The following is a 13,768-nucleotide window of genomic DNA, read 5'->3' as shown; positions in this document are numbered from 1 at the left end:
GTGTATATAGCGTTTGTATAAGATGATATGTTCTCTAAAATTACTGCTGTTTCCCCGAAATTAAGACATCCCACAAAAGAAAGCACTAGTAGGAATTTCGAGCATGGGGTCAGAGACCATCACTCACTACAGATATGTCAGAGGCCATCACTTAATGCACATATGTTCCCCAGGGTATAGAGGCTGAGCAGGGGGGACAGAGGCCATTACTTACTGCATATACAGTGGAGGAAATAATTATTTGACCCCTCACTGATTTTGTAAGTTTGTCCAATGACAAAGAAATGAAAAGTCTCAGAACAGTATCATTTCAATGGTAGGTTTATTTTAACAGTGGCAGATAGCACATCAAAAGGAAAATCGAAAAAATAACCTTAAAGGACTTACGAGGCCAAATGCGTTAAATAAGTGAAGTACCTGCAAGATGTCTAAATGCACGGAGGACGCCGTCCGCGCCCTCCGTGCACTTCCGCCGGGTCCCCCTCCTGAAAGCGCCCCCCGTGCCGCTGGCGACCCCACGGGCCGGGTCGGGCTCTCCTGCCGCTCCCAAGATGGCCGCCGGAGCTGGCCGCGGCTGCGCAGTCCGCATTGCCGCGAGTGCGGCTGCGCAGCTCTAGGGCCAACCCCTCCGTACCACGCACTGTAAAGTGGTACGGAGGGGTTGGCCCTAGAGCTGCGCAGCCGCACTCGCGGCAATGCGGACTGCGCAGCCGCGGCCAGTTCCGGCGGCCATCTTGGGTGCGGCAGGAGAGCCCGACCCGGCCCGTGGGGTCGCCAGCGGCACGGGGGTAGCTTTCAGGAGGGGGACCCGGCGGAAGTGCACGGAGGGCGCGGACGGCGTCCTCCGTGCATTTAGACATCTTGCAGGTACTTCACTTATTTAACGCATTTGGCCTCGTAAGTCCTTTAAATAAAAGATAGCAACTGATTTGCATTTCATTGAGTGAAATAAGTTTTTGAACCCTCTAACAATAAAAGACTTAATACTTAGTGGAAAAACCCTTGTTTGCAAGCACAGAGGTCAAACGTTTCTTGTAATTGATGACCAAGTTTGCACACATTTTAGGAGGAATGTTGGTCCACTCCTCTTTGCAGATCATCTCTAAATCCCTAAGGTTTCGAGGCTGTCTCTGTGCAACTCTGAGCTTGAGCTCCCTCCATAGGTTTTCTATTGGATTAAGGTCCGGAGACTGACTAGGCCACTCCATGACCTTAATGTGCTTCTTCTTGAGCCACTCCTTTGTTTCCTTTGCTGTATGTTTTGGGTCATTGTCGTGCTGGAACACCCATCCACGACCCATTTTCAGTTTCCTGGCAGAGGGAAGGAGGTTGTCATTCAGGATTTCACGATACATGGCTCCGTCCATTTTCCCGTTAATGCGATTAAGTTGTCCTGTGCCCTTAGCAGAAAAAAACCCCCAAAGCAAAATGTTTCCACCCCCATGCTTGACGGTGGGGACGGTGTTTTGGGGGTCATAGGCAGCATTTTTCTTCCTCCAAACACAGCGAGTTGAGTTAATGCCAAAGAGCTCTATTTTGGTCTCATCAGACCACAGCACCTTCTCCCAGTCACTCATAGAATCATTCAGGTGTTCATTGGCAAACTTCAGAAGGGCCTGCACATGTGCCTTCTTGAGCAGGGGGACCTTGCGAGCCCTGCAGGATTTTAATCCATTGCGGTGTAATGTGTTTCCAATGGTTTTCTTGGTGACTGTGGTCCCTGCTAATTTGAGGTCATTCACTAACTCCTCCCGTGTAGTTCTAGGATGCTTTTTCACCTTTCTCAGAACCATTGACACCCCACGAGGTAAGATCTTGCGTGGAGCCCCAGAGCGAGGTCGATTGATGGTCATTTTGTGCTCCTTCCATTTTCAAACAATCGCACCAACAGTTGTCACCTTCTCTCCCAGCTTCTTGCTAATGGTTTTGTAGCCCATTCCAGCCTTGTGCAGGTCTACAATTTTGTCTCTGACATCCTTGGACAGCTCTTTGGTCTTTCCTATGTTGGAGAGTTTGGAGTCTGCTTGATTGATTGATTCTGTGGACAGGTGTATTTTATACAGGTGACTAGTTAAGACAGGTGTCCTTAATGAGGGTGACTAATTGAGTAGAAGTGTCTAACCACTCTGTGGGAGCCAGAACTCTTAATGGTTGGTAGGGGTTCAAAAACTTATTTCACTCAATGAAATGCAAATCAGTTGCTATCTTTTATTTAAGGTTATTTTTTCGATTTTCCTTTTGATGTGCTATCAGCCACTGTTAAAATAAACCTACCATTGAAATGATACTGTTCTGAGACTTCATTTCTTTGTCATTGGACAAAATCCAAAATCAGTGAGGGGTCAAATAATTATTTCCTCCACTGTATGTTCCCCAGGGTATAGTGGCTGAGCAGGAGGACAGAGACCATCACTTAATGCACATATGTTCCCCAGGGTATAGAGGTTGAGCAGGGGGACAGAGACCATCAGTTACTGCATATAAGTTCCACAGGGTATAGCGGCTAAACAGGAGGACAGAGACCATCACATACTGCATATATATTCCCCAGAGTATAGTGGCTGAGCAGGGGGACAGAGAATATCCTTACTGCATATATATTCCCCAGGGTATAGAGGTTGAGCAGGGGGACAGAGGCCATCACTTACTGCATATATGTTCCCCAGGGTATAGCGGCTGAGCAGGGGGACAGAGACCATCACTTACTACATATATATATATTCCCCAGGGTATAGCAGCTGAGCAGGGGGACAGAGACCATCACTTACTGCATATATATTCCCCAGGGTATAGCAGCTGAGCAGGGGGACAGAGACCATCACTTACTGCATATATATGTTCCCCAGGGTATAGAGGCTGAGCAGGGGACAGAGGCCATAACTTACTGCATATATATTCCCCAGGGTATAGCAGCTGAGCAGGGGGACAGAGACCAATTACTGCATATATATTCCCCAGAGTATAGTGGCTGAGCTTGTGGACAGAGACCATCACTTACTGCATATATGTTCCCCAGGGTATAGTGGCTGAGCAGGGGGACAGAGGCCATTACTTACTGCATATATATTCCCCAGGGTATAGCAGCTGAGCAGGGGACAGAGGCCATCACTTACTGCATATATATTCCCCAGGGTATAGTGGCTGAGCAGGGGGACATAGGCCATCACTTACTGCATATATGTTCCCCAGGGTATAGAGGCTGAGCAGGGGACAGAGGCCATCACTTACTGCATATATATTCCCCAGGGTATAGTGGCTGAGCAGGGGGACAGAGACCATCACTTACTGCATATATATTCCCCAGGGTATAGAGGCTGAGCAGGGGACAGAGGCCATTACTTACTGCATATATATTCCCCAGGGTATAGTGGCTGAGCAGGGGGACAGAGGCCATCACTTACTGCATATATATTCCCCAGGGTATAGTGGCTGAGCAGGGGGACAGAGGCCATCACTTACTGCATATATATTCCCCAGGGTATAGTGGCTGAGCAGGGGGACATAGGCCATCACTTACTGCATATATATTCCCCAGGGTATAGTGGCTGAGCAGGGGGACATAGGCCATCACTTACTGCATATATATTCCCCAGGGTATAGTGGCTGAGCAGGGGGACAGAGGCCATCACTTACTGCATATATATTCCCCAGGGTATAGTGGCTGAGCAGGGGGACATAGGCCATCACTTACTGCATATATGTTCCCCAGGGTATAGTGGCTGAGCAGGGGGACAGAGGCCATCACTTACTGCATATATATTCCCCAGGGTATAGCAGCTGAGCAGGGGACAGAGGCCATCACTTACTGCATATATATTCCCCAGGGTACAGCGGCTGAGCAGGGGGACAGAGGCCATTACTTACTGCATATATATTCCCCAGGGTATAGAGGCTGAGCAGGGGGACAGAGACCAATTACTGCATATATATTCCCCAGGGTATAGCAGCTGAGCAGGGGGACAGAGGCCATCACTTACTGTATATATGTTCCCCAGGGTATAGAGGCTGAGCAGGGGGACAGAGACCATCACTTACTGCATATATGTTCCCCAGGGTATAGAGGCTGAGCAGGGGGACAGAGACCATCACTGACTGCATATATATTCCCCAGGGTATAGTGGCTGAGCAGGGGGACAGAGGCCATCACTTACTGCATATATGTTCCCCAGGGTATAGAGGCTGAGCAGGGGACAGAGACCATCACTTACTGCATATATATTCCCCAGGGTACAGCGGCTGAGCAGGGGGACAGAGGCCATTACTTACTGCATATATATTCCCCAGGGTATAGAGGCTGAGCAGGGGGACAGAGACCATCACTTACTGCATATATGTTCCCCAGAGTATAGTGGCTGAGCAGGGGACAGAGGCCATCACTTACTGCATATATGTTCCCCAGGGTATAGCGGCTGAGCAGGGGGACAGAGACCATCACTTACTGCATATATATTCCCCAGAGTATAGTGGCTGAGCAGGGGACAGAGGCCATCACTTACTGCATATATGTTCCCAGGGTATAGTGGCTGAGCAGGGGGACAGAGACCATCACTTACTACATATATATATTTCCCAGGGCATAGAGGCTGAGCAGGGGACAGAGGCCATCACTTACTGCATATATGTTCCCAGGGTATAGTGGCTGAGCAGGGGGACAGAGACCATCACTTACTACATATATGTTCCCCAGGGTATAGTGGCTGAGCAGGGGGGACAGAGGCCATTACTTACTGCATATATATTCCCCAGGGTATAGTGGCTGAGCAGGGGACAGAGACCATCACTTACTGCATATATATTCCCCAGGGTATAGAGGCTGAGCAGGGGGGACAGAGGCCATTACTTACTGCATATATATTCCCCAGGGTATAGCGGCTGAGCAGGGGGACAGAGGCCATTACTTACTGCACATATGTTCCCCAGGGTATAGCAGCTGAGCAGGGGGACAGAGGCCATTACTTACTGCATATATATTCCCCAGGGTATAGAGGCTGAGCAGGGGACAGAGGCCATGACTTACTGCATATATGTTCCCCAGGGTATAGTGGCTGAGCAGGGGACAGAGACCATCACTTACTGCATATATATTCCCCAGGGTATAGAGGCTGAGCAGGGGACAGAGGCCATCACTTACTACATATATGTTCCCCAGGGTATAGCGGCTGAGCAGGAGGACAGAGACCATCATTTACTGCATATATGTTCCCCAGGGTATTGTGACTGAGCAGGTGGACAGAGGCCATCACTTACTGCAATATGTTTCCTAGGGTATTGTGGCTGAGCAGGGGGACAGAGGCCATTACTTACTGCACATATGTTCCCCAGGGTATAGCGGCTGAGCAGGGGACAGAGACCATCCACTTACTGCATATATGTTCCCCAGGGTATAGCGGCTGAGCAGGGGGACAGAGACGATCACTTACTGCATATATGTTCCCCAGGGTATAGTGGCTGAGCAGGGCATCGGTGGATACATCCAGTGCAGGAGATACATCCAGAGCAGCATGGACAAGGATAGCAGCATCGGCTGAGTAATGTGCTCTGTGCAGGACATTCGCCATGTTCAGCAGTGCAATGTCCTTGTTGTGTCTGCAGAGACAAGAGAATTTAATGGGTTAAATCTACAAATTCATCACCAGGTCCTCCAAATAATACAGATAAATGCAACTGTTTGCACTGCATCCTCAGTCACAGGAATAAGAATGTACAGCATTCTCTATAAGTGGTAAAACAATTGAGCTGCAGAAAGAGGGGGGGGGGGGGGTTGGGAGGAAGAACCAGGCTGCAGGTCACATGAGAGGGCCAGTAGAGGGCAGCACGGTTCTTATTAGCAGTCCGGGGGTGAAGGAGGGGGCCAGGCCAGAGGTCACATGAGAAAGGGCCAGTAGTGTGTGTGTGTGTGGGGGGGGGGGGGAGGCATGGTTCTGATCAGCAGTCCAGGGGGTGAAGGAGGGGGCCAGGCCAGAGGTCACATGAGAAAGGGCCAGTAGTGTGGGGGGGGGGGGGAGGCATGGTTCTGATCAGCAGTCCAGGGGGTGAAGGAGGGGCCAGGCTGCAGGTCACATGTTTGAGATTAATTATTTGAAGGAATATTACCATGATATCAAGTATTACAGAAAAATCTTACCTGGACGAAAAGTGCAAAGCTCGCATGGTACATTCCACTACATGGTACGGCTCATTCTTTACTCTCCAGTAGAATGATGCCATGTTATACAGAACCCAGGAAGATGTATTCTGCAAAACACACAACACTGCCAAGATGATACAAACTGCCAGAAGAAAAGAAGCTACAGGATAAGGGTAACATCACACGTCGGAATAAACTCATTCTGCGAGGTTTCAGACAACGATCTAGTGTGTGTTCAGGTATCCCGTGACGTGCTCTAGCAGGAAACCGGCCAGTCGCCGAAAACGAAACTTAGTGGCTGCAGGGGACTGGAGGATCCTCGAGTGAGGTGCAGGCATAGGGCAGCTGCAAGGGGGGGGGGGGGGCGCTGGTAGAAACCCCAGGTAAGTATAATTTTTTTTAGATCTCTTAAGTTTCCATCAAGATGGGCATACACACAGATTTCCAATCGATGTGGCAAAACAATGGGTCCCTCTGATCAGAAGAGGTTGACTTTTCAATAGATTTAGGTAGATAATTACTATTACTGTATATTCTGGTGTATAAGACTACTTTTTAACCCTTGAAAAATCTTCTGAAGTGTCAGAGGTCGTCTTATACACTGGGTGCCTTTGATGCCAGGTGATACACGGTGCTGATATGCGATGTGCATACGGCACATAGTGATGTTTATGTAATGCACATAACGCAACATGCTGACGATTACTGGGTGCTAGAGATTTGGTGGTCGCCGCATATGCTGGGGGGTAGCTCACGCTGCAAGGTCTGGGATGCCCAGGGTATGGAAGAAAGATTCCACCCGCCTGGCCCGCCCTATCTGCTCTCACTGCTGAGGACTGTAGTGAAGTGGCACATGCGAGCATGTGTGAGATCTGAGAGGTGAAGAAGGAGGTAAATAGGATACAAGGGCAAAAGAGGCGTGTTTTATGGGCACAGCACAGGTAAAGCTGACCAATCCAACCAGTCAATCCCCTATATACTGTTATACACTGGGTACCACATACAGTACCAGTATATGATTTTTTTTGTAATTTTTATGTGGTGTGCGTTGGAAGAGGAGTAGTTGAGTATATCCCAAACTCTCTATTTTAACTGGAAACGTTGGGGGGGTCGTCTTATACACTGGAATATACGGTAATTCAATAGCAGCTTCAAAGGAATTATCTCGTTTGAGATAAGTGCACTGCTTTTGATCTCAGCCAGCAGAACTCGTTGTGCTGTAAATTCTTGGGATGCTTTGATCTCTCTCTACTGAGCAGAAAATATAGAAACTGAAGGCAGAAATAATCTGTTATGGTCTCACTGCCCCCTAGTGACAAGTGGACATAAATACCCATTACAGCAGTACTAATTAGTAGCAAGGAAAGGTAACAAATAAAAATGCGTTAAAATAAAATTGGCCTGAAGCACTTGCAAGCCTCAAAATAAATTGGCTGCTACAGAATTAATAAAACATTTATTGTAATAGATTCCAGGAAGATCTGTGTGTGCACGGCCTTCACAAATTTCCCTGACAAAGTCCTTCCATGGTTGTGGGAATAGGTGTGGCAGGTTGTGACTTCCCTACTTAGTACATACAGTGGTGTGAAAAACGATTTGCCCCCTTCCTGATTTCTTATTCTTTTGCATGTTTGTCACACTTAAATGTTTCTGCTCATCAAAAACCATTAACTATTAGTCAAAGATAACGTAATTGAACACAAAATGCAGTTTAAATGATGGTTTTTACTATTTAGTGAGGAAAAAAAACTGCAAATCTACATGGCCCTGTGTGAAAAAGTGATTGCCCCCCTTGTTAAAAAATAACTTAACTGTGGTTTATCACACCTGAGTTCAATTTCTGTAGTCACCCCCAGGCCTGATTACTGACACACCTGTTTCAATCAAGAAATCACTTAAATAGGAGCTGACACAGAAGTAGACCAAAAGCACCTCAAAAGCTAGACATCATGCCAAGATCCAAAGAAATTCAGGAACAAATGAGAACAAAAGTAATTGAGATCTAACAGTCTGGTAAATGTTATAAAGCCATTTCTAAAGCTTTGGGACTCCAGCGAACCACAGTGAGAGCCATTATCCACAAATGGCAAAAACATGGAACAGTGATGAACCTTCCCAGGAGTGGCCGGCCAACCAAAATTACCCCAAGAGCGCAGAGAAAACTCATCCGAGAGGCCACAAAAGACCCCAGGACACTGCAGGCCTCACTTGCCTCAATTAAGGTCAGTGTTCACGACTCCACCATAAGAAAGAGACTGGGCAAAAACGGCCTGCATGGCAGATATCCAAGGCGCAAACCACTTTTAAGCAAAAAGAACATTAAGGCTCATCTCAATTTTGCTAAAAAAACATCTCTATGATTGCCAAGACTTTTGGGAAAATACCTTGTGGACCGACGAGACAAAAGTTGAACTTTTTGGAAGGTGACCCGTTACATCTGGCATAGAAGTAACACAGCATTTCAGCAAAAGAACATCATACCAATAGTAAAATATGGTGGTGGTAGTGTGATGGTCTGGGGTTGTTTTGCTGCGTCAGGACCTGGAAGGCTTGCTGTGATAGATGGAACCATGAATTCTACTGTCTACCAAAAAATCCTGAAGGAGAATGTCCGGCCATCTGTTCGTCAACTCAAGCTGAAGCGATCTTGGGTGCTGCAGCAGGACAATGACCCAAAAGACACCAGCAAATCCACCTCTGAATGGCTGAAGAAAAACAAAATGAAGACTTTGGAGAGGCCTAGTCAAAGTCCTGACCTGAATCCTATTGAGATGTTGTGGCATGACCTTAAAAAGGCGGTTCATGCTAGAAAACCCTCAAATAAAGCTAAATTACAACAATTCTGCAAAGATGAGTGGGCCAAAATTCCTTCAGAGCGCTGTAAAAGACTTGTTGCAAGTTATCGCAAACACTTGATTGCAGTTATTGCTGCTAAGGGTGGCCCAACCAGTTATTAGGTTCAGGGGGCAATTTCTTTTTCACACAGGGCCATGTAGGTTTTGAGGTTTTTTTTCTTGCTAAATAAAAACCATCATGTAAAACTGCATTTTGTGTTCAATTATGTTATCTTTGACTAATAGTTAACGGTTTTTGATGAGCAGAAACATTTAAGTTTGACAAACATGCAAAAGAATAAGAAATCAGGAAGGGGGCAAATAGTTTTTCACACCACTGTAGATTGGCAAGGCGCCTGATAACATTGGTCCAGGGGTTGTGCAGTGACGTAGGGAGATGTGCAACAGCAGAGTTGGGTGCCGGGCTGGGGATTTGGTATAAAAATCGTCCGACTCCGCAGTTTATGAAACCTATGGCTCCAGGTCCCCAAAAATTGCTCCGACTCCTCCTCCATAGCCCTGACTGGGAGCTGTCTGTACGGGTGGTGAGGAACCTCATAGGTGGGTATGTCGGGGCAGCACCATTATTTGGCTTGTTAAGCAAAGTCTGGGCTGTGTATTTTCACCAAATTTATAATAAAAAACATTCAAGATTAACTTGTAAGCAAGTCAGTTCTTCATATTTCAGCACTATTTTTTTTTTATTTTTTTTTTAAACAGTTTCCATTCTATATCAACCATTAAAATCATTGAGTTTCCCAATTTACAGTCCGCATTTAGCAGTGATTACCTTCAATAGAGCTTCATATATTCTGTGTCCAATATCATCCACATCCTTCCCCAACTTCTGGGACAAGGAACTAAAGATGGGGTCTTCTTTAGGCAGTAAGGGAGCTGAGAGGTTCCTCCTTTCCTGGATGCCCTGCAAAGATTAGGGAGAAACCACCACCCAAAACATAAATATAGCCAACATATTAAGTCGTAGTCAGCATGCAGAGATAGACCAGAAGCTTTCTACACTGATCACCTACATCACCAGAGGGTTCCTACACGGATCAACCCCATCACCAAAGGGGTTCCTACACAGATCAACCTACATCACCAGAGGGTTCCTACACGGATCAACCCCATCACCAGAGGCTTCCTACACGGATCAACCCCATCACCAGAGGCTTCCTACACTGATCAACCCCATCACCAGAGGCTTCCTACACTGATCAACCCCATCACCAGAGGCTTCCTACACTGATCAACCCCATCACCAGAGGCTTCCTACACGGATCAACCCCATCACCAGAGGCTTCCTACACTGATCAACCCCATCACCAGAGGCTTCCTACACTGATCAACCCCATCACCAGAGGCTTCCTACACTGATCAACCCCATCACCAGAGGCTTCCTACACTGATCAACCATATCACCAGAGGCTTCCTACACTGATCAACCCCATCACCAGAGGCTTCCTACACTGATCGACCACATCACCAGAGGCTTCCTGTACTGATCGACCACATCACCAGAGGCTTCCTATACTGACTGACCACATCACCAGAGGCTTCCTACACCGATCAACCACATCACCAGAGGCTTCCTAATTCTGTAAAGTGACATTTTCTTACCCTCAGGTGCTGAAAGGCATGGATGCTGAACGGAAGCTCTACGATACGAGTGCAATCCGGCTGCTTCAGATCTGCAGGAAGTGCACTATGCAAGTCTATAAAATCTTCTGGGCTAAGGAGATAAACATACAGAGATCAGTACAGAACTTGTCAAAAAGAGAATGTAAACTACCGTATGTTTTGGACTATAACAAGCACCTAGGTTTAGAGGACAAAACCAAAGAAAAAAAAAAAACTAAACATGGTGCCATGTCGTCTTATGGGCCAATTACTTCAAAAAGCCATTGGCACACCTTGAGAATAATGGATTGCTGTGCATGTAAAAGGTACAGTAAATCTACGCCCTTACAGACTTTGAGCTCCAGAGGCGTAGATATATGCATCTCGCCCCAATAGCCACTGTGCATACTCCCACTTGCTCAAGTGCGCACTCCCGTGCACGCATGTTCTTGTTGCCGCCCGTTAGTAGGGAGTTCAGTGAATGGAAAAGCAGCTCTCATTCATTGATTTAAGTCCCTGTGATCAATGACACCTACATACACATTACATAAAATGCCCATCAATCCCTTACCTCCCCTCCCATAGTTACCAATATCAAACACTTTTATTAACACATATTATTCACATGTGATATGTTATAGAATAGATTTTAGGGTGGTATAGGGTTGAGGCCTATGTCTTGTGAATTTTTGTTTAGTGACTACCGTATATACTCGGCTATAAGTCGAGAAATTTAGGTCTGATCTACTTTTGTAAAGTAGGGGGGTCGACTTATACTCGTGTCAGACCTAAATTTCTGACTTGTAGCTGAGTATCAATTGACCCCTCTGCTCTGCATCTGCTGCAGTATGATCCCACTAGTGCTGCCAGCCAAGCGGATTTTATCCCCCTGCTCTATGATTCCTAGATGCCACAATGCTGTGCCCCCCTGCAAGCAGGAGAATGGACTAACCCCCGCTCATTACTTATTCTCTCAGGCGGCAGCTGAGAATGCTGGTCCCCGCTGAGCATGTGATGCTCCGGCGGCTGCCGGGGTAGGAGCCGCTCACTTTTCCCCATTAAAATGAATAATACAGCTCTCTCCCTGGCACTCGCTGTATGTGCTGACACTTCAGGGAGGAGCAGCAATTAGATGGGCATGGGACAATGATGAGAATGGCGGGGGGCGGAGATTAAATCGCCGGTGTCCTGTCATGAAATGCTGCTTGCATCAGGGATAGGCAGGTGAGGACAGTGATCGGTGGCTGGAACGGAGGGATTTAGAGCGGCTCCTACAACCGCTGCGGGAGTAGAAGCTGCTCTAAAAATCCTTCTGTTCCAGCCACCGATCACTGTCCTGACCTGCCTATCCCTGATGCAAGCAGCTTTTCATGACAGGACACCGGCGATAAAGCTTCATTGACAGTGCGGTATCCTCTATACTCCCTCCTTTCCGCTCTCTGTCCAATAGTACAGCGCGACTCCCGATGTCACATGACACATGAAGTCACATGACATCAGGAACCGGAGCTGTACTATTGGACAGAGAGCGGCATGAATGGAGAGTGTATAGAGGATTCAGCGCTGGCAATCGAACTGTAAGTGTTGGCTTCTGCTGCAGTGCTCACTGTGATCGCACAGAGGGGGGGGAGAGAGGATGGAAGCACAAAATAGTTTAGCATTGCGGGGAAGGGGACAGAAAGAAGCTGCCTTCCCAGCGCATAACATTACAGAGTTGTGCTGGGAGGGAGGGGGGATTTTCAGTGTGTTGCAGGTGATTTAGCACTGTGGGGAGGGATAGAGAGATGCTGGCTGCTGGGGCTCTGGGAAGGGTTTATTGTTTAAAGCAGACCTGATCTCAGATCTTTCTCTCTGCTCTAAAAGATATGCAATAGCATGATATCCTTTAAAAGAAAAATGCCTTTTGTTTGCAGATGAATTGCAGAATTTGTATCAGCTGTAGTGTGTCTACTTCCTGCTTTCATGGAAGCAGGCATATTGTTAACATCCTGTGCTTTCAAATGAGTTTATCTGCCTTGTCAGGTGACACAGAGAAGAGATCAAATTACAACTTGTTATTAGACACAGATGAGTAGGGATTAGACAGGCTAAACTCTCTTAATACATACAGTTTGCATTTCTCTATGTTTTCATTATGTCTTGTACAAGGCTTCAAGTCTACTGTGCAGCCATTAACTTTGCTAGATAGACTTATACTTGAGTTATTAAAAAATTCCAGCTTAAGAGGGTCAAATAGTGGGGTCGACTTATACACGAAGTCGACTTATATCCGAGTATATACGGTAACTTAATCAAAAGCAATAACGTTTTTTTTCAGGGCTGTAGAGTCGGTACAAAAATCCACCAACTCCTCAGTTTAGAATTCCACTGACTCAGACCCCTCTAATTTGCATATTACAATCTTGTTGATTTATAGTATGCAACATGAAATTCATCTCTTAACTGCCAACGCTTAGGAATTTTAAAAGATAACTAAAGTGAGAAGGATCTGGAGACTGCCATATTTATTCCGTTTAGACTAAAACTAGTCCTTGGTAAGAGTACTTGTAGAAGGTACAGACCGAAACAAAGAACATCTATCAGGCCCTAGGCAATGTAACTGTGGGTACATGTAAGAGTGATGTGCAGGTACTCTGCAGGGGAATGAGGAGATTCTTCCTCTATTACACATTCTTCAAATCTGTACCAGGTTTATGGGTGATAGACAAACCCTCTGTGTTCAATATGCACAACATTCTCAGTGGATTCCCTGCAGCTCTGTGGGGAGTGCATATGTAGAGTATAGTAGTACTGTGTAATATAAAGCAAACCTGAAACAGATGAAATTAAAGTTTTATACATACCTGGGGCTTCCCCCAGCCCCCTTCAGGCTAATCAGTCCCTCCTCCGCCACCTGGACCTTCTGCTATGAGTCCAGGTACTTGAGCCAGTCTGGCATAGTGCGCATGCACACACTGCACCTCTAGGAGCATACTACACCTGCACAGCACTATTGCGCAGGTGCAGAACGCTCCTGGCTGTGGAAGCGGCATGCGGCCGGACTGTGTTGACTGGCTGAATTACCAGGACTCATAGCAGAAGACCCAGGTGGCGGAGGACGACAGCGAGGGACTGATTGGCCTGAAGGGAGCTGGAGGAAGCCCCAGGTATGCATAAAACTTTTCTTTTCTTGCTTCTCATGTACCCT

At 46.8% G+C, this 13,768-nt stretch overlaps 1 protein-coding gene across 1 annotated transcript in view; it reads right to left on the bottom strand.

Moving 5' to 3' along the window:
- The window catches only part of TTC17 (tetratricopeptide repeat domain 17), a 152,488-nt gene that overhangs the window by 123,734 nt on the left and 14,986 nt on the right, over positions 1-13,768 (bottom strand). The window contains exons 4-7 of the mRNA XM_068261821.1: positions 10,582-10,693; positions 9,752-9,883; positions 6,125-6,234; positions 5,421-5,586 (exon numbers count right to left, since the gene is read on the bottom strand). Of these exons, the coding sequence (XP_068117922.1) occupies positions 5,421-5,586; positions 6,125-6,234; positions 9,752-9,883; positions 10,582-10,693 (520 nt within the window). The remainder of the gene's footprint in view (positions 1-5,420; positions 5,587-6,124; positions 6,235-9,751; positions 9,884-10,581; positions 10,694-13,768) is intronic.

The sequence above is a fragment of the Hyperolius riggenbachi genome, chromosome 11 (assembly GCF_040937935.1).
Source record: "Hyperolius riggenbachi isolate aHypRig1 chromosome 11, aHypRig1.pri, whole genome shotgun sequence".
Taxonomy (NCBI): domain Eukaryota; kingdom Metazoa; phylum Chordata; class Amphibia; order Anura; family Hyperoliidae; genus Hyperolius; species Hyperolius riggenbachi.
Note: the sequence above shows the minus strand (reverse complement) of the source record. Positions and strands in the feature narration are given on the sequence as shown.